This window comes from Anomaloglossus baeobatrachus, chromosome 1, assembly GCF_048569485.1.
Source record: "Anomaloglossus baeobatrachus isolate aAnoBae1 chromosome 1, aAnoBae1.hap1, whole genome shotgun sequence".
Lineage (NCBI taxonomy): Eukaryota > Metazoa > Chordata > Amphibia > Anura > Aromobatidae > Anomaloglossus > Anomaloglossus baeobatrachus.
Window position 1 is genome coordinate 313,583,348 of NC_134353.1, and position 23,852 is coordinate 313,607,199.

At 40.2% G+C, this 23,852-nt stretch overlaps 1 protein-coding gene across 2 annotated transcripts in view; it reads right to left on the bottom strand.

The window, feature by feature from the left end:
• NPFFR2 (neuropeptide FF receptor 2) overlaps positions 1-23,852 on the bottom strand; it is a 333,123-nt gene that overhangs the window by 79,174 nt on the left and 230,097 nt on the right. For both annotated transcript variants that reach the window (XM_075337188.1, XM_075337182.1), the window contains exon 2: positions 7,382-7,710. In XM_075337188.1, the coding sequence (XP_075193303.1) occupies positions 7,382-7,703 (322 nt within the window). In that variant the 5' untranslated portion in view covers positions 7,704-7,710. The remainder of the gene's footprint in view (positions 1-7,381; positions 7,711-23,852) is intronic.

The following is a 23,852-nucleotide window of genomic DNA, read 5'->3' on the forward strand; positions in this document are numbered from 1 at the left end:
ATGATTCTGCTGACCATAAGACCTTACTCTCTACGAGAGAGGACTCTGCTGACCATTAGAGCTTACACTCTACAGCATAGAAAGAGAAAATACCCTGCTGGCTACAAGAACTTATACTCTACAGGAGAGAGAGAACTCTGCTGACCATAAAAACTTACTCTCTACAAGAGAGAGAGAAGACCCTGCTTACCATAAAAGCTTAATCTCTACAGGAGAGAGAGAGAGAACCCTGCTGACCATAAAAGCTTACTCTCTACAAGAGTGAGAGGATGATTCTGCTGACCATAAGAGCTTAAACTCTACTGCATAGAAAGAGAAAGTACCCTGCTGACTACAAGAGCTTATACTCTACAGGAGAGAGAGGACCCTGCTGACCATAAAATGTTACTCTCTATAGAAGAGAGAGGACTCTGCTGACCATAAGAGCTTACACTCTTCAGCACAGAAAGAGAAAGTACCCTGCTGACTACAAGACCTTATACTCTATAAGAGAAAGAGGACCCTGCTGACCATAAAACTGGAAACATATGGGCTGATTTTGACAATAATGAACAATAATAGGCTGGTTTGGTGAAATGAACAATTGTTCTGGAATATTTCTGGACCTAACTGTATAAGCTATGCAATGCTCCTTTGGGAAATTAAATATGCAAATTGCCTTTTCAGAGAGGAAAAGGGGCTTGAACTCTAGTAAATTCGCCCCATATACATAGCTGCTCGATCAATAATTTCATAATCTAATATATAAAGCTGAGTGTATGTGTGTATGTATGTACAGTTAGGTCCAGAAATATTTGGACAGTGACACAATTTTCGCGAGTTGGGCTCTGCATGCCACCACATTGGATTTGAAATGAAACCTCTGCAACAGAATTCAAGTGCAGATTCTAACGTTTAATTTGAAGGTTTGAACAAAAATATCTGATAGAAATTGTAGGAATTGTACACATTTCTTTACAAACACTCCACATTTTAGGAGGTCAAAAGTAATTGGACAAATAAACCAAACCCAAACAAAATATTTTTATTTTCAATATTTTGTTGCGAATCCTTTGGAGGCAATCACTGCCTTAAGTCTGGAACCCATGGACATCACCAAACGCTGGGTTTCCTCCTTCTTAATGCTTTGCCAGGCCTTTACAGCCGCAGCCTTCAGGTCTTGCTTGTTTGTGGGTCTTTCTGTCTTAAGTATAGATTTGAGCAAGGGAAATGCATGCTCAATTGGGTTAAGATCTGGTGATTGACTTGGCCATTGCAGAATGTTCCACTTTTTTGCACTCATGAACTCCTGGGTAGCTTTGGCTGTATGCTTGGGGTCATTGTCCATCTGTACTATGAAGCGCCGTCCAATCAACTTTGCGGCATTTTGCTGAATCTGGGCTGAAAGTATATCCCGGTACACTTCAGAATTCATCCGGCTACTCTTGTCTGCTGTTATGTCATCAATAAACACAAGTGACCCAGTGCCATTGAAAGCCATGCATGCCCATGCCATCACGTTGCCTCCACCATGTTTTACAGAGGATGGGGTGTGCCTTGGATCATGTGCCGTTCCCTTTCTTCTCCAAACTTTTTTCTTCCCATCATTCTGGTACAGGTTGATCTTTGTCTCATCTGTCCATAGAATACTTTTCCAGAACTGAGCTGGCTTCATGAGGTGTTTTTCAGCAAATTTAACTCTGGCCTGTCTATTTTTGGAATTGATGAATGGTTTGCATCTAGATGTGAACCCTTTGTATTTACTTTCATGGAGTCTTCTCTTTACTGTTGACTTAGAGACAGATACACCTACTTCACTGAGAGTGTTCTGGACTTCAGTTGATGTTGTGAACGGGTTCTTCTTCACCAAAGAAAGTATGCGGCGATCATCCACCACTGTTGTCATCCGTGGACGCCCAGGCCTTTTTGAGTTCCCAAGCTCACCAGTCAATTCCTTTTTTCTCAGAATGTACCCGACTGTTGATTTTGCTACTCCAAGCATGTCTGCTATCTCTCTGATGGATTTTTTCTTTTTTTTCAGCCTCAGGATGTTCTGCTTCACCTCAATTGAGAGTTCCTTAGACCGCATGTTGTCTGGTCACAGCAACAGCTTCCAAATGCAAAACCACACACCTGTAATCAACCCCAGACCTTTTAACTACTTCATTGATTACAGGTTAACGAGGGAGACGCCTTCAGATTTAATTGCAGCCCTTAGAGTCCCTTGTCCAATTACTTTTGGTCACTTGAAAAAGAGGAGGCTATGCATTACAGAGCTATGATTCCTAAACCCTTTCTCCAATTTGGATGTGAAAACTCTCATATTGTAGCTGGGAGTGTGCACTTTCAGCCCATATTATATATATAATTGTATTTCTGAACATGTTTTTGTAAACAGCTAAAATAACAAAACTTGTGTCACTGTCCAAATATTTCTGGACCTAACTGTATGTGTATGTATGTCTGCTAAAGGAACCCGCACCATTGCATTTACAATCACAAAATTTTGCGCAGACACCCCATATGACTCAGGGAATGTCATAGACTATGTTTGGACAGGAAAATTTAACCCTGAGCTTTGAAAATTTAACCCCGCACTTTACAGTTACTCTCTAAAAAACCTGCTTCAATTAAAGTCAATGGAGCTGCGAGCTATTAGGTTATTAATTGGAGCTGTGAGTGGTTGCTATAGGAACAAAGGACATTGTTAGTATAAGAAGTTTATGTGTGAGGAAATAAGATGTCAGTGGGGAGATGGATAGAAAGAGACAGAGAGAGAGACAGACAGTCAAAGAGACAGACAGAGGCAGACAGACACAGACAGACAGGGAAAGAGACAGACAGAGAGAGAGACAGGAAAAGAGACAGGCAGACAGGGAAAGAGACAGGCAGAGAGACAGACACATACAGACAGGGAAATAGACAGGTAGACATGGAAAGTGACAGGCAGACAGGGAAAGTGACAGGCTGACAGAGAAAGAGACAGAGACAAGGAAAGAGACAGAGATAAAGAGACAGACAGGGAAAGAGACAGACCAGGGAATGAAACAGATGGGGAATGAGACAGACGGGAAAAGAGACAGACGGGGAAAGAGACAGACGGGGAAAGAGACAGACCTGGAACGAGACAGACCTGGAATGAAACAGACCTGGAATTAGATAGACGGGGAAAGAGACTGACAGACAGAAAGAGACAGACAGACACAGAGATAGAGAGAGACAGACAGACAAAGATAGAGAGAGACACAAATATAGAGAGAGACAGACAGATTGATACAGACAGAAAGAGACACACACACAGAGACATACACAGAAACAGACAGAACCTCGAAGAGACATTTACTCTCCCGGACAACGCTGGGTGCTACAGCTAGTAGAGAATAAGGAACAAGCCTCTGCAACACACTTTGGCTATAGTTTATCACAGATATAATAAAAGAATCAGGCATGCATTTATTCAATATGGCAGACTTTTCTTTACTCTGTCGCTAGGGAGGGAGAGTTCACTAAAATATACATTGGATTGGTAAGCCAGTTCGTTTTGATGCCATTCATCAGATGTGGCCACTTTTACTGCCAGTAATAAAAGACTGTCTGGAGTTTCATTGTTTGTAGTGAAAAAATACATTATATAATTGTATTCTATTCAACATTGCAATTGTATTAGATGGGAACAATTATAGAGTTGGATCTTGAGTGTCATACTAGTCTTCAAGCATCAAACAGATATGTTTATATCCTGCATCTTCACTTTCTTTTCACAGTTTACACGTCTTCTTTCAATCAGCAGGTTGAGATTTAATTACCGTACTATCTTTGTGCAGATGACACCCATCTTCTCGCACTCTCTTTTTGACTAACAAAACCCGCTATATCCAGCTGCCACTTCCTCACTGTCAATGTTGACTCATAAAAGCCTGAAGTTGTAATTTCCATTGGAGATAAGAATGCTTTATTAATTGCTGTACCGGAGTAATCAGATTGGCTTCTTGGTTATTAATTAACATCACACTATAAAGTTACCTTCCTGATTTACCTCATAAAATAAAGCCTTCATTGTTTACTATTGACAACATCACGGTATCAATGCAATAAAGTATTATAACTCGCAACCAACATTCTCATTAGATTAATTGTAAACATTGGTGCAAGTGATTCTTCCTTGGAAGACGGCAGCCTATAACATTTCTGTTAATATTGTATCTAATAATTCTGTATCATTATGTATTCGAGCCACACTCTTCCTTTACTGTTTGTACAATTCTTTCATGATAGTCAGTGTAAACTAACTGACAATTACCCGATAAACGAGCAAAACACTCGCTCATCGGATGAAATGATTTTTAATTTTGCTTAAAAATCTTCATTTTGGAAACAGGACATGTGCTGCTGAGAACAGTCTATACACACAGAGCTACTAGCTATCATTCAATGAACATAGGTTGTGGCCAATTAGTGGCTGTTTAATAATTACCATCGGCTAGAATAAACCCAAAGCCAATGTCAGATAAAAAAGTCAATAGTCTTTGAGAATAAAGGCATCAGAAGTTTGAATTCAAACTTCCACATCCTTCTATCCACCAGCATCTTCTGATTGGGGAAAGGAACATAATACTACATTAGCTGAATAGGGATAGACAATTGCACAATAGAGTTTATACTGTGATTTTAAGGTTGATGATGCACAACCACTCGAGAATGTGGTGAAATACAACCACTAAAGAAGTGTGGACATAGCTGATGCAAATCCAGGGATGAACAGCTGACAATGGATGATTAAAGTTAAACGCCTGCGCTGCCATGTGGAGAAATAAACTGAACAGTTGTCACGAGTGTCTCTCATGGTTGGGAGGTGCATGCCGGTTATGCGATCTGAGCTTCACTCATTTTTGGGTGGCTCAGCATATTAAATGCATTGGCTTTCTGTTGGCACTTCAGGAGTTAGGGGTACTTTACATGCTGCGACATCGCTAGCATTTTCTAGCGATGTCGAGCACAATTGCACCCGCCCCCGCCGCACAGCTAATATGTGGTGATCGCTGCCGTTGCGAACATTATCGCTACTGCAGCGTCACACGCACATACCTGCTCTGCGACGTCGCTGTGACCGGCGAACCAACTCCTTTCTAAGGGGGTGGTTCATTCAGCTTCACAACGACGTCACAGCAGCGTCACTAAACCACCGCCCAATAGAAAAGGAGGGGAGGAGATGAGCAGCCGGAACATGCCGACCACCTCCTTCCTTCCTCCTTTTCCGGTGGACGCAGGTAAGGAGATGTTTGTCGTTCCTGCGGCATCACACAGAGCGATGTGTGCTGTCGCAAGAATGACAAACAACATCGTACCTGCAGCAGCACCGATATTATGGAAATGAATGACGCGTCAATGAGCAACGATTTTGCACGTTTTTGTGCTCATTGATCGTCGCTCATAGGTATTACACGCTGCGATATCGCTACCGGCGCCGAATGTGTGTCACTAATGACATGACCCTGATGATATATCGGCAGCGATGTCGCAGTATGTAAAGTACCCCTTAATGTCAATTTTTCCTACCAGCAGCTCCTAGCTAATCACCTAATGTGCAGCCGGTGTGCTACCCCTCCCATTTTCTTTAAGTAGACTCTCCATCATTAAGCTTCTGCCGGAAATAGAAAATTCTGTTCCTGACCACCTAGGTAACTGCAAGTTTCTAGGAGCTGCTGGATTTCTTCTACTTTTTCAGTTGTTGGAGTCGTGTTGTTGCAGTTATCAAGTTTATGTTGTGTCGTATTCCCCTGTCTGTCTACATTTCCCTGCCTGTTGATTAGTACAGCGGTGGGGCTAGTGTCTTTCGCCGGCCATTTCACTAGCCACAGTGTTTGTAGACCTAGTGAGGGATTAGGTATCTGGCTCGCCGACGGGTTGAAACACCCCATGTAGGGACACTGGGAAGTTCAGGAAACAGCTTGAGCTGAGTCCAGGAGGTGTCCTCTCACCTCTCTTCCTAGCTGCATGGCCCACCATTGTAAAAGTGCCCCTTTGGCCTCCCTTGTTTTTTGTGTGTTGTGTAGTGCTTACAGGAAATAAAGGGCAACAGTTATAACCTTCCCAGGCCAAGGGGGTCTTGCTACATCTTGCTTGTGCATTAGTTCCTTGGCCTAGGCAGGTTATAACTGCTGCCCTCTATTTGCTGTAATTGCTGAATTTTTTGAGGAAATTTTATCCTTTTTGGTGTTTTTTTAGTTTAGATATCAGTGTAGGGACCCACAAGCATGAGGACCCGTGATGTGGGTTGTGGGCAACCGTATTCTGGCCATAATACCAGTTAATACCTCATATATTTTATATACATTTTTTGCACATAACATTTTATACAGGGTGCAGCCAGACCCCTTAATGTTTGGCCTTATATATTTAAGTTCCCGTCCCTGTATGGTGCACTTGGATAGTACTGGCGCCGCCCGCCTGGTCGAATAGTATGGGCGTGACTAATAGGCTGCTAACCAATTACTCTGCACCTACGTGTGTGAACGCGCCCTATACAAGCCACTTGTGTGCAACTTTATCATCCAGCAATTGCCCCCTCCATTGATTGGAAGTGTGTGAGTGATTTTCTTCTTTTGCACCTGTGATGCCTGCACTTTACTGGGGGTCTTGCTGCCTCCTGCTAATGCATTAGTTCCTTGGCCTGGGAAGGTTATAACTGCTGATCTCTATTTGCTGTTAGTAATTGTTGAATTTTTGGAGGAGATTTTATCCCTCTTTTTGGTGTGTTGTGTAGTGCGCCAAACATCTGTGGGTCTGAGCGCAGCTGTCACGCAGTATGTTCGGACACTGCCATCTTCGAGCTTGACAACAGCATCCTAAAATTTGATTTATTCAATGTGGTTCGGAGTGAAACTCAGTCAGCAGGGCAATCAAACATACTAATTTTGATTGTCCTGATGAAGGGGTTTCACTCTGAAACGCAATGAATAAATCACATTTTAGGATACTGTTCTGTTTATTTCTCCACATGGAGTTTAACCTTTATCACCCACAGTCATCTGATATTACTACATTTGACAGTTACATAGAACCACAAAAATTGTCAGGTTTGGTCTTCTTGAATCTATTGTGTTTACTACCACCATACTAGTTTAAAGAAGAGATAGAGTACATCCCTCCTCTATTGAGACACCATAAAGAAACAAGGTAAATACACAACATATTTAACTGTGTGTATAGTGTTAATATCCCTATTTAGATGATCATTGCTCATCAAAATTCATGCTTACTTACCCCATTTTAAAGTATATTTTACATAAAAATTGATTTTCATATCTTATTTTTGATGAAATATTTCCTATAATATTTTATAGTGTATTTGTTGTAGCATAACAATATATAATAAATCTGTAACAGAAAACTTTGGAAGTACCTGCAATGATGTTATCCAGCAACGTTGTAGGCATGCAGAAGATTCCAACCAGTAAATCACTGACGGCAAGATTCAAGATGAAGAGATTAGTAATTGTTCTCATATGCTTGCTGCTGAGGACAATGAAGCAAACCACTCCATTGCCTACCATGCATAAGATAAAGATGAGTAAGTATGAGATAATGAACACTGCCGCCACAGAGGGCCGATGAAGATAGAAATCTACATAAGTGATGTTTTCTTCTGTATTAGCCGGTATCCTGTTGATGGTTTTCTTAGGAGTCCATACTAAAGATACATTCATGTCCAATTTTTCATTCATGGTTAACCTTAAAAATAAAGAGAACGAAATGAGTTGCATACAAAAGTCTTCTTTCATGCATCACAAAACCTGAGAGTATGTAGAAATTGTAATTATTTTTTGTTTTACTGAAAGGGATTGTCTGGTCTACTGATAAAATTTGCAGTTACTCTATGTCACTGCAGAGAGCACACTGTCAGGATTCTCTGGTAAACTGATAAGAGCGGGCAGTCACATGATTAAAAGTATGCAAATTGCATACATTTGGTCATGTGCTAATTAGATGTGCTCAACTTTTCTCAATTCACTTGTATTGAAAAAAGCCGTTCAAGAATATGCCAGGATATGGCTGGAAGTATACGAATCACATTCGTGCAGCCACGTGACAGCCTTCTTTCACTGGCAGTATTGGTGAATCCTGACAGCATGCTCACTGCACGATGTCAGGATTCATATGTCCACAGTCACGTAAAAAATCCTCTTTAAAAATTAAGTACAGTGCTGCCTGCCTGTAAAACCAAGAACCACCTTAAATTTCCATGTGAAAATTGTATGTTGAAACGATTGCTGTTTTCAAGGTTAACCTTGCTAATTATGTTGTTTATCACAAATTTGTATAAAAATGTATGTCATGGAAATAGCAGCAGTTGGCATGTCAGTGTTGAAAAACCTATGTTGTAAAACCATGTTGATGTGCATTTTATCAGGCAGCTCTTCTTTATATAGCAAAAAGACTATCAATATAAATCAACTATTCTACTCTCTATAGAACCAGTTAATGTAGCATCCCTCTGGATCTTGTTAACTGGTTCTAATAATCAATTGGAAGGAACTATAGCTTCCAAAAATCAACTCAAAATGGTTTTTTATCTGGAAGCAGAAACATGAAGACCGGTAATGACCCAGCCAGCACTAGAAGAAGAGTGGTTGGGGATTGGTAACATGAGTAAATTGTAGTTTTTCGTTGTACAGAATGGTTAACTAGAAGGCCAGATAAGCCGTTTCATCAGGTTTTTCCTTTGAAATTCAACTATATCCTTTTCTGCAAAGATTAAGTAGTTTTAGATAACTTTACATAATAGAAATGCAATTTATTTTCTTGACAAAAATATAACAAAACCCCAATTTGCTTCCTTTCAAACATTATTAAAACTTTTTTTTTATTAGAATTTACAGTAATATTTATACTTTATTGAATTGCTTTGGTCTTCACATGACTTCCTTCCTCACACATTTTTTAATTACATTTCTGAACATATATATTTATATATAGAATTTTATTAGTACTCAATGCTTTGATGTACAATATGATAAAGAATTAAACAAATAGTTTATTTCTAAGCTTTATCATTATGTAATTTTACAGATTTTCTCAAGAAGAATATTTCAGACAGAAATGAACTCAACCACTTTGTCTTAAAAATATAAATGCAAACTATAACTGCATATAGGACTCTACATAGAAACTATTTTTTTTTTAAAAGCACAAGTATATATATACATGTTTATATATATATATATATATACAGTATAGATAGATATATGTATATGTATATATATATATCTATATACAGTTAGGTCCAGAAATATTTGGACAGTGACACAAGTTTTGTTATTTTAGCTGTTTACAAAAACATGTTCAGAAATACAATTATATATATAATATGGGCTGAAAGTGCACACTCCCAGCTGCAATATGAGAGTTTGCACATCCAAATCGGAGAAAGGGTTTAGGAATCATAGCTCTGTAATGCATAGCCTACTCTTTTTCAAGGGACCAAAAGTAATTGGACAAGGGACTCTAAGGGCTGCAATTAACTCTGAAGGCGTCTCCCTCATTAACCTGTAATCAATGAAGTAGTTAAAAGGTCTGGGGTTGATTACAGGTATGTGGTTTTGCATTTGGAAGCTGTTGCTGTGACCAGACAACATGCGGTCTAAGGAACTCTCAATTGAGGTGAACCAGAACATCCTGAGGCTGAAAAAAAAGAAAAAATCCATCAGAGAGATAGCAGACATGCTTGGAGTAGCAAAATCAACAGTCGGGTACATTCTGAGAAAAAAGGTATTGACTTGTGAGCTTGGGAACTCAAAAAGGCCTGGGCGCCCACGGATGACAACAGTGGTGGATGATCGCCGCATACTTTCTTTGGTGAAGAAGAACCCGTTCACAACATCAACTGAAGTCCAGAACACTCTCAGTGAAGTAGGTGTATCTGTCTCTAAGTCAACAGTAAAGAGAAGACTCCATGAAAGTAAATACAAAGGGTTCACATCTAGATGCAAACCATTCATCAATTCCAAAAATAGACAGGCCAGAGTTAAATTTGCTGAAAAACACCTCATGAAGCCAGCTCAGTTCTGGAAAAGTATTTTTTGGACAGATGAGACAAAGATCAACCTGTACCAGAATGATGGGAAGAAAAAAGTTTGGAGAAGAAAGGGAATGGCACATGATCCAAGGCACACCACATCCTCTGTAAAACATGGTGAAGGCAAGGTGATGGCATGGGCATGCATGGCTTTCAATGGCACTGGGTCACTTGTGTTTATTGATGACATAACAGCAGACAAGAGTAGCCGGATGAATTCTGAGGTGTACCGGGATATAATTTCAGCCCAGATTCAGCCAAATGCCGCAAAGTTGATCGGACGGCGCTTCATAGTACAGATGGACAATGACCCCAAGCATACAGCCAAAGCTACCCAGGAGTTCATGAGTGCAAAAAAGTGGAACATTCTGCAATGGCCAAGTCAATCACCAGATCTTAACCCAATTGAGCATGCATTTCACTTGCTCAAATCCAGACTTAAGACGGAAAGACCCACAAACAAGCAAGACCTGAAGGCTGCGGCTGTAAAGGCCTGGCAAAGCATTAAGAAGGAGGAAACCCAGCGTTTGGTGATGTCCATGGGTTCCAGACTTAAGGCAGTGATTTCCTCCAAAGGATTCGTAACAAAATAATGAAAATAAAAATATTTTGTTTGGGTTTGGTTTATTTGTCCAATTACTTTTGACCTCCTAAAATGTGGAGTGTTTGTAAAGAAATGTGTACAATTCCTACAATTTCTATCAGATATTTTTGTTCAAACCTTCAAATTAAACGTTACAATCTGCACTTGAATTCTGTTGTAGAGGTTTCATTTCAAATCCAATGTATATATATATATGAGAGAGAGAGAGATTTTTTTTATATATACACATATATAGATATATATAGATATATATCAGGGAGAACATTTAATGTACATCAGAATGTAGATGTATAGGAACTGAACTTAAATTGTATACTGAGCACAATGCCAGAAAAGTCAAGGAAATAGCTGTCTTTAGAAATCACAGAAGTAGAACACAGAGAAATAACTGACTTGAAAGTGACTAATAGATGACAGACATAATACTCCCTGCTTAGTCTTTTGATTCTTTATAATCCGGGACTTGGACATAAAGTGCTGAACAGCAGCAGTCAGTGTTATACTTTCTAAGTCTATTTTAAGGGAATAACCTCTTCTGTTAAAAAGAGTTGCGTGGCTACAAAAATGGTATCTTTCACCACTGGAGGATCATGTAAGTCCATGCATTACACACCCATACTACTATTTCCAAAGGGCTCTGCACAATGCTTCATTTGCCAGTGTTGGTGTTCTGCTAAGGAAATGGACCCATACTGGATTTACGCACAGATTACAGCTGACTAATTGAATCCCTGACCAATAAAGATGATCCATTCTTGTGAGATTTGAACTCACCAGCTTCAAAAAAAAATTCCCAAATGCTGCTAAACATAAAATTACCCTGAAAATATGTGTAACACTCTGAGGTCACTGAGGGCTACATTGATCCACTTCCTTGCGGATTAATGCAAACAGAGCCTTAGAAATGTCATATTGCGCTAAACGCAGGGCCAGCCTGGCCATCGGGCAGTGACCAGTTGGGTTTTTTATTTGAAAAAGACACCATTGACCAATAAAAGCAGCAATAGACGTTCTTACAGTGGCACAGCCTATTTTAAAGTGTTCTTTTTCCTCCTAAAGAATTCTACCATGAGGTCTCTCCCAGCCAATTGGCAGCAGCAATCAGATTATTTAAAAGAGGACTTTTCATGCTATCAACCAAGGTGAGGCTTACCATGTTTTTGTACTTTTTGTCTTCCTTTAATAGGGTTTTTCCTGCACAGATTTTATTACAGGATGACTTTTAGTCAACTACAACTGAGCTACCAATAGGGGACAATGTCAGAAACATCATGGGTTCTTTTATGTTAAGCAATGTAGCACTCATCTGCCTTCATTTTGATCGAGCCCCCTTTTTTTTTTTTTAAATATACCCACTGGAGCAAAGTTGTGCTCATTGCTAGAGGAATGTGACTTAAGCCAACAAATAAGCAACAAGCAATAGAGCAATAGAAACTTCTGAAATTTTCTCGCTGCCACATTGCTTTTCAATGTGCATATGCCTTAATTGTTTGGGTTTTCTTTGGCAGTCAAGGTTCAACATTCTATGTATATCCAAGAAATGTTTTTTTGACCTGATATAATATACAATGATTTGATGATTAATAATGACATCATCTTTAGTGTTGGTGAATGTGAGGTTTTATTTGATAATTTGATTTGTCTGAATTTTCCTAGTTGAACCTGATCTGTCTTAGCATCATTATGATGTACATCTAGTCCAACGTACAATAATCCTCCTCCTTTATTTAGAAAAAAAATAATCTATATTAATATCTGCAATTTTCTACCTCCACCCTTCTTTGCTGTAAGCCTCACTATTTTATAAGCATAAAGGCAGAATTACACACTATAAAAAAGCAACACAACTATATATATATATATAGTTGTGTTGCTTTTTTATAGTGTGTAATTCTGCCTTTATGCTTATATATATATATATATATATATATATATATATATATATATATACACACACACACTACAGTTCAAAAGTTTATAGTCCCTTAGCTATTTCCTTATTTTTTTAAAGAAAAGCACATTTTTTTCAATGAAGCTAACATTAAATTAAACAGAAATACACTCTATATATTGTTAATGTGGTAAATGACTATTCTAGCTTCAAGTGTTTGGTTTTTAAAGCAATATCCACAGTATAGAGGTCCATTTCCAACACTCCGGTGTTCTAATAGTACATTGTGTTTCCTAACTGTGTTAGAAGGCTAATGGATGCTTAGAAATCCCTTGAAAATCCTTGTGCATGTATGTCAGCACAGCTGAAAACAGTTTTGGTGATTAGAGAAGCTATAAAACTAACCTTCCTTTGAGCTAGTTGAGAATCTGGAGCTTTACATTTGTTGGTTCTATTAAACTCTCATAATGGCCAGAAAAAGAGAACTTTCATGTGAAACTCGACAGTCTATTCTTGTTCTTAGAAATGAAGGATATTCCGTGTGAGAAATTGCCAAAAAACTGAACATTTCCAACAACGGTGTGTACTACTCCCTTCAGAGGAGAGCACAAACAGGCTCTAACCAGAGAAGAAAGAGGTGGGAGGCCCCGCTTCACAACTGAGCAACAAGACAAGTACATTAGAGTCTCTAGTTTGAGAAATCGACGCCTCACAGGTCCTCAACTGGCAGCTTCATTAAATAGTACCCACAAAACGCCAGTGTCAACGTCTACAGTGAAGAGGCGACTCCGGGATGCTGGCCATCAGGGCAGAGTGGCAAAGAAAGCCATATCTGAGACTGGTTACTGAAAGAAAAAGATTAATATGGGCAAAAGAACACAGACATTGGACAGAGGAAGATTGGAAAAAAGTATTATTGACAAACGAATTGAAGTTTGAGGTGTTTGGATCACACAGAAGAACATTGGTGAGATGCAGAACAACTGAACAAATGCTGGAAGAGTGCCTGACAACATCTGTCAAGCATAGTGGAGATAATGTGATGGTCTGGGGTTGCTTTGGTGCTGGTAATGGGGGAGATTTGTACATGGTAAAAGGGATTTTGAATAAGGAAGGCTATCACTCCATTTATTTTGCAACACCATGCCATACCCTGTGGACAGCGCTTGATTGGAGCCAATTTCATCCTACAACAGGACAATGACCCAAAGCACACCTCCAAATTATGCATTAACTATTTAGAGAAGAAGAAGGCAGCTGGTATTCTATCTGTAATAGAGTGTCCAGCCCAGTCACCAGATCTCAACCCTATTGAGCTGTTGTGGGAGCAGCTTGATCATATGGTACGAAAAAAGTGCCCATCAAGCCAATCCAAATTGTGGGAGGGGCTTTTGGAAGCATGGGGTGAAATATCTCCAGATTACCTCAGCAAATTAACAGCTAGAATGCCAAAGGTCTGCAAAGCTGTAAATCGTGCAAAGGAAACATTCTTTGACGAAAGCAAAGGTTGAAGGAGAAAATTATTATTTCAAATAAAAATCATTATTTCTAATTTAGTCAATGTCTGGACTATATTTTCTATTCATTATGCAACTCATTTGATAAAAGTATGATGGAAAGGACGAAATTGTCTGGGTGACCCCAAACTTTGGAACTGTGGTGTATATATATATATATATATATATATATATATATATATATATATATACAGTTAGGTCCAGAAATATTTGGACAGTGACACAAGTTTTGTTATTTTAGCTGTTTACAAAAACATGTTCAGAAATACAATTATATATATAATATGGGCTGAAAGTGCACACTCCCAGCTGCAATATGAGAGTTTTCACATCCAAATCGGAGAAAGGGTTTAGGAATCATAGCTCTGTAATGCATAGCCTACTCTTTTTCAAGGGACCAAAAGTAATTGGACAAGGGACTCTAAGGGCTGCAATTAACTCTGAAGGCGTCTCCCTCGTTAACCTGTAATCAATGAAGTAGTTAAAAGGTCTGGGGTTGATTACAGGTGTGTGGTTTTGCATTTGGAAGCTGTTGCTGTGACCAGACAACATGCGGTCTAAGGACCTCTCAATTGAGGTGAAGCAGAACATCCTGAGGCTGAAAAAAAAGAAAAAAACCATCAGAGAGATAGCAGACATGCTTGGAGTAGCAAAATCAACAGTCGGGTACATTCTGAGAAAAAAGGAATTGACTGGTGAGCTTAGGAACTCAAAAAGGCCTGGGCGTCCACGGATGACAACAGTGGTGGATGATCGCCGCATACTTTCTTTGGTGAAGAAGAACCCGTTTACAACATCAACTGAAGTCCAGAACACTCTCAGTGAAGTAGGTGTATCTGTCTCTAAGTCAACAGTAAAGAGAAGACTCCATGAAAGTAAATACAAAGGGTTCACATCTAGATGCAAACCATTCATCAATTCCAAAAATAGACAGGCCAGAGTTAAATTTGCTGAAAAACACCTCATGAAGCCAGCTCAGTTCTGGAAAAGTATTCTATGGACAGATGAGACAAAGATCAACCTGTACCAGAATGATGGGAAGAAAAAAGTTTGGAGAAGAAAGGGAATGGCACATGATCCAAGGCACACTACATCCTCTGTAAAACATGGTGGAGGCAACGTGATGGCATGGGCATGCATGGCTTTCAATGGCACTGGGTCACTTGTGTTTATTGATGACATAACAGCAGACAAGAGTAGCTGGATGAATTCTGAAGTGTACCGGGATATACTTTCAGCCCAGATTCAGCCAAATGCCGCAAAGTTGATCGGACGGCGCTTCATAGTACAGATGGACAATGACCCCAAGCATACAGCCAAAGCTACCCAGGAGTTCATGAGTGCAAAAAAGTGGAACATTCTGCAATGGCCAAGTCAATCACCAGATCTTAACCCAATTGAGCATGCATTTCACTTGCTCAAATCCAGACTTAAGACGGAAAGACCCACAAACAAGCAAGACCTGAAGGCTGCGGCTGTAAAGGCCTGGAAAAGCATTAAGAAGGAGGAAACCCAGCGTTTGGTGATGTCCATGGGTTCCAGATTTAAGGCAGTGATTGCCTCCAAAGGATTCGCAACAAAATATTGAAAATAAAAATATTTTGTTTGGGTTTGGTTTATTTGTCCAATTACTTTTGACCTCCTAAAATGTGGAGTGTTTGTAAATAAATGTGTACAATTCCTACAATTTCTATCAGATATTTTTGTTCAAACCTTCAAATTAAACGTTACAATCTGCACTTGAATTCTGTTGTAGAGGTTTCATTTCAAATCCAATGTGGTGGCATGCAGAGCCCAACTCGCGAAAATTGTGTCACTGTCCAAATATTTCTGGACCTAAATGTATATATATAGGTTTCCTCCTTCTTAATGCTTTGCCAGGCCTTTACAGCCGCAGCCTTCAGGTCTTGCTTGTTTGTGGGTCTTTCCGTCTTAAGTCTGGATTTGAGCAAGTGAAATGCATGCTCAATTGGGTTAAGATCTGGTGATTGACTTGGCCATTGCAGAGTGTTCCACTTTTTTGCACTCATGAACTCCTGGGTAGCTTTGGCTGTATGCTTGGGGTCATTGTCCATCTGTACTATGAAGCGCCGTCCGATCAACTTTGCGGCATTTGGCTGAATCTGGGCTGAAAGTATATCCCGGTACACTTCAGAATTCATCCGGCTACTCTTGTCTGCTGTTATGTCATCAATAAACACAAGTGACCCAGTGCCATTGAAAGCCATGCATGCCCATGCCATCACGTTGCCTCCACCATGTTTTACAGAGGATGTGGTGTGCCTTGGATCATGTGCCGTTCCCTTTCTTCTCCAAACTTTTTTCTTCCCATCATTCTGGTACAGGTTGATCTTTGTCTCATCTGTCCATAGAATACTTTTCCAGAACTGAGCTGGCTTCATGAGGTGTTTTTCAGCAAATTTAACTCTGGCCTGTCTATTTTTGGAATTGATGAATGGTTTGCATCTAGATGTGAACCCTTTGTATTTACTTTCATGGAGTCTTCTCTTTACTGTTGACTTAGAGACAGATACACCTACTTCACTGAGAGTGTTCTGGACTTCAGTTGATGTTGTGAACGGGTTCTTCTTCACCAAAGAAAGTATGCGGCAATCATCTACCATTGTTGTCATCCGTGGACGCCCAGGCCTCTTTGAGTTCCCAAGCTCACCAGTCAATTCCTTTTTTCTCAGAATGTACCCGACTGTTGATTTTGCTACTCCAAGCATGTCTGCTATCTCTCTGATGGATTTTTTCTTTCTTTTCAGCCTCAGGATGTTCTGGTTCACCTCAATTGAGAGTTCCTTAGACCGCATGTTGTCTGGTCACAGCAACAGCTTCCAAATGCAAAACCACACACCTGTAATCAACCCCAGACCTTTTAACTACTTCATTGATTACAGGTTAACGAGGGAGACGCCTTCAGAGTTAATTCCAGCCCATAGAGTCCCTTGTCCAATTACTTTTGGTCCCTTGAAAAAGAGGAGGCTATGCATTACAGAGCTATGATTCCTAAACCCTTTCTCCGATTTGGATGTGAAAACTCTCATATTGCAGCTGGGAGTGTGCACTTTCAGCCCATATTATATATATAATTGTATTTCTGAACATGTTTTTGTAAACAGCTAAAATAACAAAACTTGTGTCACTGTCCAAATATTTCTGGCCCTGACTGTATATATACATATATATGTATATATATATATATATATATATATATATATATATATATATATATATATGGTATATATATATATATATATATATATATATATACATATATGTATATATATATATATATATGTTCAAAATAAAAATTTTCGGCTATTAATACCTAAATTTTAGATACATCTCGGCTTTTTGAAAATTTGAAGGGAAACAAATTTTTTTAGGAGCATCAACTAGGATGAATTCCCTATGCAGGACACATTACAGGATTAATAATTGTTTGAGTAAGGTGGGCAAATTCCCTGTCCCCCTGCCCAGGACTGGGGACATAACATGCTTTGGCATTGTTTCTTCAATTATGCTCCCTTTACTCACAATGAGACACAAATCCGGTAGCTTAATAGACACTCAGATACTGCTCAATGATGTAAAATTAATCTTCAAGAGTTGGTGAAATTAAACAGTTATCTTAAGAAGGCATCACTTCTTCAAGCGTTTAGGGGGTCAACAGAATTTAGTTTATACGATGGGCTGCTGATAAGTCTTTGGCTTTGTGATCTTTTTTTGTTTCTATATTAACAAATGTTACATCACATGAAAGTCTTATGTGTTTAATATGTTTTCAAAATTATGTGTTTCTTGCTTACGGCAAAAATATTCTACGCACATGGCATAACAAAATCGTGGAGTCTAATGCGATATTCACAGCAATTGAGAGCAGAGGAGTGATGAAATTCTTGTTTTTGCAAGGAAAGTCCGCTAAGGATATTCATGGTGATATATCGCAGACATTGGGGGATCAATCCCCATCATATTCCACATTTAAGAACTGGGTTGGCAAATTTAAAACGGGCCACTTCAGCACCAATGATGAGGAATGTCCTGGACAACTGAGAGTGGTTGTTGTTCTGGAGATCGTTCATGCTGTGCACAACCTCATACTGGAGAATTGATGAATTTCAGCTAAAGCAATAGCAGACATCATGGGGATTTCCTGTGAATGTGTTAGTGTCATTATTCTTGAACATTTGGACATGATAAGCTATCTGCAAAGTCTCCAAATGTTTGACAACAGATCAGAAAAGCATGAGAGTGAAGACATCCCAGTCCATTTGTCAGCGTTTCCAGACTGATAAGAACTTCCTGGATTGACTGGTCACTATGGATGAGACTTCAATTTATTTGCATGACCCTTAAAACAAGGAGCAGTCAAAAAAGTGGAGGCACAGTGGTTCACTTCATTCAAAGAAGTTCAGGGTGCAAAAATCAGCCACTAAGGTGATGGCATCTGTGTTCTGGGATAAGGAGGGTGTGTTGCTAGTGGACTACCTTCAAAAGGGTTCCACCATCAATGCAAGGTATTACATTGACCGTTTGGACCAATTGATGGCAGTTCTGAAGGCCAACAGGCACGGCAAGCTGTCTAAAGGAATCTTATTCCTGCAAGACAACACCTCCGCTCACACTGCAGAAGCAACCACAGCAAACCTGCCAGAGCTGGGCTTCCGGCTGGTTGACCACCCACCTTATTCACCAGATCTAGCTCCCTTCAGCTATCATCTGTTTCAAAACCTGAAGAAGCACCTCAAAGGTGCCAAATTTCACACCATTTCTGATGCTATGGCTGCTATAGATGCCTGGTTTGAGGCACAACCAAAATCCTTTTTTTTGCTAGGCTTACTGAATTTGAAATGCTGATGTAAGAAGTGTGTTGACATCAGTGGAGAGTACTGTATGTGGAATAAATGTAAAGTTTCATCATATCTCGTTTGTTTCTGGGTAAAGCCAAAGACTTATCAGCAGCCCCTCATATTATTTATGGCTAAATCTTCTGGTGATGGAGTATATTTTACTGGTTCTTCAGCTATAACATCACAATTCTCCAATACAGATTTATTCTGGAGTGTCATTTCTTGGCACTAAGTTACATGCATGGAGAGAGTGATCAGTCAAGGAATAGAACCTTGATTGTCTATTTACTATGGAAAGGACACAATGTTATTCCCAGAAAGTATGATGCAAACTGGTAAGTTAGGCTGACACAGTGTCATTGCAACAAGAATAGATGGCCATCATCAAGTTCAGAACACTGGACATAATTTATAAAATGCTTGGTCAATCAGGTTTGGCAAAGACTACAAGCCTAGTCAGGTGATTTCTTAGTTAGCCCCATGTATGAAATTTCAGCTGTTCTCTTGGACTTTCATTCAATGACAGAATAGTGGGCCAGATCACAAAAAAACTATCTATCTACAGTGGGGAAAATAAATATTTGATACACTGTCGATTTTACAAGGTTTCCCACCTACAAAGAAAGGAGAGGTCTGTAATTTTTATCATACGTACGCTTCAACTGTGACAGACAGAATCAAAAAAAAATCCTGAAAATCACATTGTATAATTTTTAAGTAAATAATTTGCATTTTATTGCATGAAATAAGTATTTAATACAATGGGACAACAGAAATTAATACTTGGTACAGCAACTTTTATTTGCAATTACAGAGGTCAGATGCTTAATGTGGCTCTTGATCAAGTTTATACATACTGCAGCAGGGAGTTTGGTCCACTCCTCCATTCAGATCTTCCCGAGATCTTTCAGGTTTCAGGGCTGTCGCTGAGCAACATGAGTTTCAGCTTCCTCCAAGATTTTCTATTGGGTTCAGGTCTGAAGACTGGTTAGGCAACTACAGGACTTTGAAATGGTCCTTAGTTGTCCTAGCTGTGTGATTCCAGTCATTGTCATGTTGGAAGACTCAGCTTATATGCTCTTACTGAGGGATGGAAGTTGTTGCCCAAAATCATGTCATACATGACCCCATCCATCCTATTTTCAATACGATGCAGTTATCCAGTCCCCATTGCATAAAGCACCTCCAAAGTATGATGTTTCCACCCCCATGCTTTGCAGTAGGGATGATGTTCTTGTGGTTGAACTCATGCTTCTTCTTCCTCAAACAAGTCGAGTGGAGTTGATACTAAAAGGTTCTAGTTTATTCTCATCTGACCACATGACCTTCTCCCATGCCTTCTCTGGATAATTCAGATGGTCATTGGCAAACTTCATGTGCTGGCATAAGCAGGGAGACCTTTTAATCCATGATGGCGTAGTGTGTTACTAACGTTAATCTTTGCGACTGTAGTTACAGCTCTATGCAATTTTTTGACCAGGCACTCCTGTGTAGTTCTGGGCTGATTACTGACCTTTTTCAGGGTCATCCTTACCCTACGAGGCAAGATTTTGCATAGAGCTCCAGACTAAGTAAGATTGACAGTCATCTTGCATTTCTTCCATTTTCTAATAATTGAGCCAAGAGTTGTTGCCTTATAACCAAGCTGCTTGTCTATGGTCATGTAGCGCATCCCAGCATTGTGCAGAGTACAATTTTGTTCTGCTGTTCTTAAATAGCTTTTTGCTTTGGGCCATGGTGGAGAGGTTGGAGTGTGATTGACTGATTGCGTGGACAGGTATTTTTTATTCAATTAGTGAGTTAAAATAGGTGCAGTTAATACAGGTAGTTAATGCAGAGTAGAAGGGCGTCTTAAAGAAAAAAATAACAGGTCTGAGAAAGCCAGAATTCTTGCTGTTTAGTAGGTGATCAAATACCAATTTCATGCAATAAAATGCAAATTAATTATTTAAAAATCATACAATGTGATTTTCTGGATTTTTTAAATTCTATCAAAATTGATATGTACCTATGATAAAAATTACAGACCCCTCCATTCTTTGTAGGTGGGAAAACTTGGAAACATGGAAGTGTATCAAATAATTACAGATCCGGCAAAAATTAAGAAACCACTGCACAGTTTTATAAAAATCAGCTTCTCTACATGTGGATTCCAGTTTCAGTGGAATTCCAACCAGAGTACACCTCATTCTACTGGCCAGGGGTGACATAAGGACACCTGAATGCAGTGTGAAAGACTGGTGGAAAGCATCCCAAGACGCATGAAAGCTGTGCTTGGAAATTCGGAGAGATGTTGTCAGTAGTTTAAGGAATAAAAGAACAATTTATATTTTACTCAAAAATATACCTATAAAGAGAAAAATCAGAAAAACTGAAAATTTTGCAGTGGTCTCTTAATTTTTGTCAGAGCTCTATCTACAGTTAGGTCCAGAAATATTTGGACAGTGACACAATTTTCGCGAGTTGGGCTCTGCATGCCATCACATTGGATTTGAAATGAAACCTCTATAACAGAATTCAAGTGCAGATTGTAATGTTTAATTTGAAGGTTTGAACAAAAATATCTGATAGAAATTGTAGGAATTGTACACATTTCTTTACAAACACTCCACTTTTTAGGAGGTCAAAAGTAATTGGACAAATAAACCAAACCCAAACAAAATATTTTTATTTTCAATATTTTGTTGCGAATCCTTTGGAGGCAATCACTGCCTTAAATCTGGAACCCATGGACATCACCAAACGCTGGGTTTCCTCCTTCTTAATGCTTTGCCAGGCCTTTACAGCCGCAGCCTTCAGGTCTTGCTTGTTTGTGGGTCTTTCCGTCTTAAGTCTGGATTTGAGCAAGTGAAATGCATGCTCAATTGGGTTAAGATCTGGTGATTGACTTGGCCATTGCAGAATGTTCCACTTTTTTGCACTCATGAACTCCTGGGTAGCTTTGGCTGTATGCTTGGGGACATTGTCCATCTGTACTATGAAGCGCCGTCCGATCAACTTTGCGGCATTTGGCTGAATCTGGGCTGAAAGTATATCCCGGTACACTTCAGAATTCATCCGGCTACTCTTGTCTGCTGTTATGTCATCAATAAACACAAGTGACCCAGTGCCATTGAAAGCCATGCATGCCCATGCAATCACGTTGCCTCCACCATGTTTTACAGAGGATGTGGTGTGCCTTGGATCATGTGCCGTTCCCTTTCTTCTCCAAACTTTTTTCTTCCCATCATTCTGGTACAGATTGATCTTTGTCAATACTTTTCCAGAACTGAGCTGGCTTCATGAGTAGAGTTGAGCGCGTTTCGCGGTTCGCGGTTCTCAAGTTCGCGGCTCGAGTGATTTTGGGGGCTGTTCTAGATCGAACTAGGACTCGAGCTTTTTTGCAAAAGCTCGATAGTTCTAGATACGTTCGAGAACGGTTCTAGCAGCAAAAAGCAGGGCTTTTTACAGCTACAGTGTGCAGGAGCCATCGCTGGCAGCCTGCCAGAAGCTGGTAACCAAGATAAACATCGGGTATCCAACCAAAGCGCTTTGGTTAGTAACCCGATGTTTATCCTAGTTACGTGCAGGAAGCCCACACTTCCCCGCTCAGCTCGCTCCACCCCCTCCTGCCGGCGGCATGTACACACGTACACACACACACACACACTCTGCACACATGGCCCCGCTCGGCTTACCTGCGGTGATGAAGTCCCGCCATCCCGACCTCAGCGCTGTCACTGTCCTCCCCGCCGCTTCTCACATCACCTTCTCTCACTTCCGACCCGAGACTGACTAGCGGTGACGTCACGGGCCTCTTGCGATACTTGGCTGTGAAGGCGGCGGTCATTGAACTCAGTGACAGGTGCTGTCGGCAGTGCAGGAGATCAGTGCAGGTAATGTACCTCGCTGACAGAAGCACTTGTCATGCCCTGCAGTGACCTGGGCTGACCTATTGATGTTAGCTCAGGTCACTGCACTGCTCTCCCAGCCAATGGGGAACATTCTGCTCTTCATTGACTGGGACAGTGTGGATTGTCATGGCAACCCCTTGGATTACACCAGACCTGGATTTGTTTTTCTTTCTAATAAATTGGTTAAAGAGGGAATGTTTTGGGGAGTGTTTTTTCAAATAAAAATGTGTTTGTCGTCTATTTTTTTTTTTTACTGACTGGGTTGGTGATGTCGGGTATCTGATAGACGCCTGACCTCACCAACCCCAGGGCTTGATGCTAGGTGACATTACACATCTGGTATTAACCCCATATATTACCCCGTTTGCCACCGCACCAGGGCGCAGGATGAGCTGGGGCGAAGCACGAGGATTGGCGCATCTAATGGATGCGCCACTTCTTGGGCGGCTGCGGCCTGCTATTTTTAAGGCTGGGGAGAGTCCAATAACCATGGACCTCCCTAGTCTGAGAATATCAGGCCCCAGCTATCTGCTTTACCTTGGCTGGTGATCCAATTTTGGGGGGACCCCTACGTGTTTTTTTTAATTATTTATTTAATTTAAAATAACAGCTTGGGGTGCCCTCAGTTTTGGATTACCAGCCAAGGTGAGGTTGCCAGCTGTGGTCTGTAGGCTGCAGCCGTCTGCTTTACCCTAGCTGGCTACAAAACTAGGGGGAACCCTACGTCATTTTTTTTTTTCATTTTTTTGGCTAAATACAAAGCTAAGCACCCCTTAGTGCCACATGAAAGGCACCAAAGGGTGCAAAATTACAAAATGCAGGAGAGTGGGACATTATGTGTCTTTCTGCCATTATAATGACAGAAAAGACTGATATGAAGTGCACAAGCACAGGAAAATCACCAGAGCGCTCTACGCTGTGAAAACCAGTAGAAAATGGCACTGGAGGGAACATGTGACCGCCTCATGTAGGATGAAGCTATGGATCCTGGGTAAATTTATGCATTTACCCTCCTTCAGTTTTTTTGCAGTACA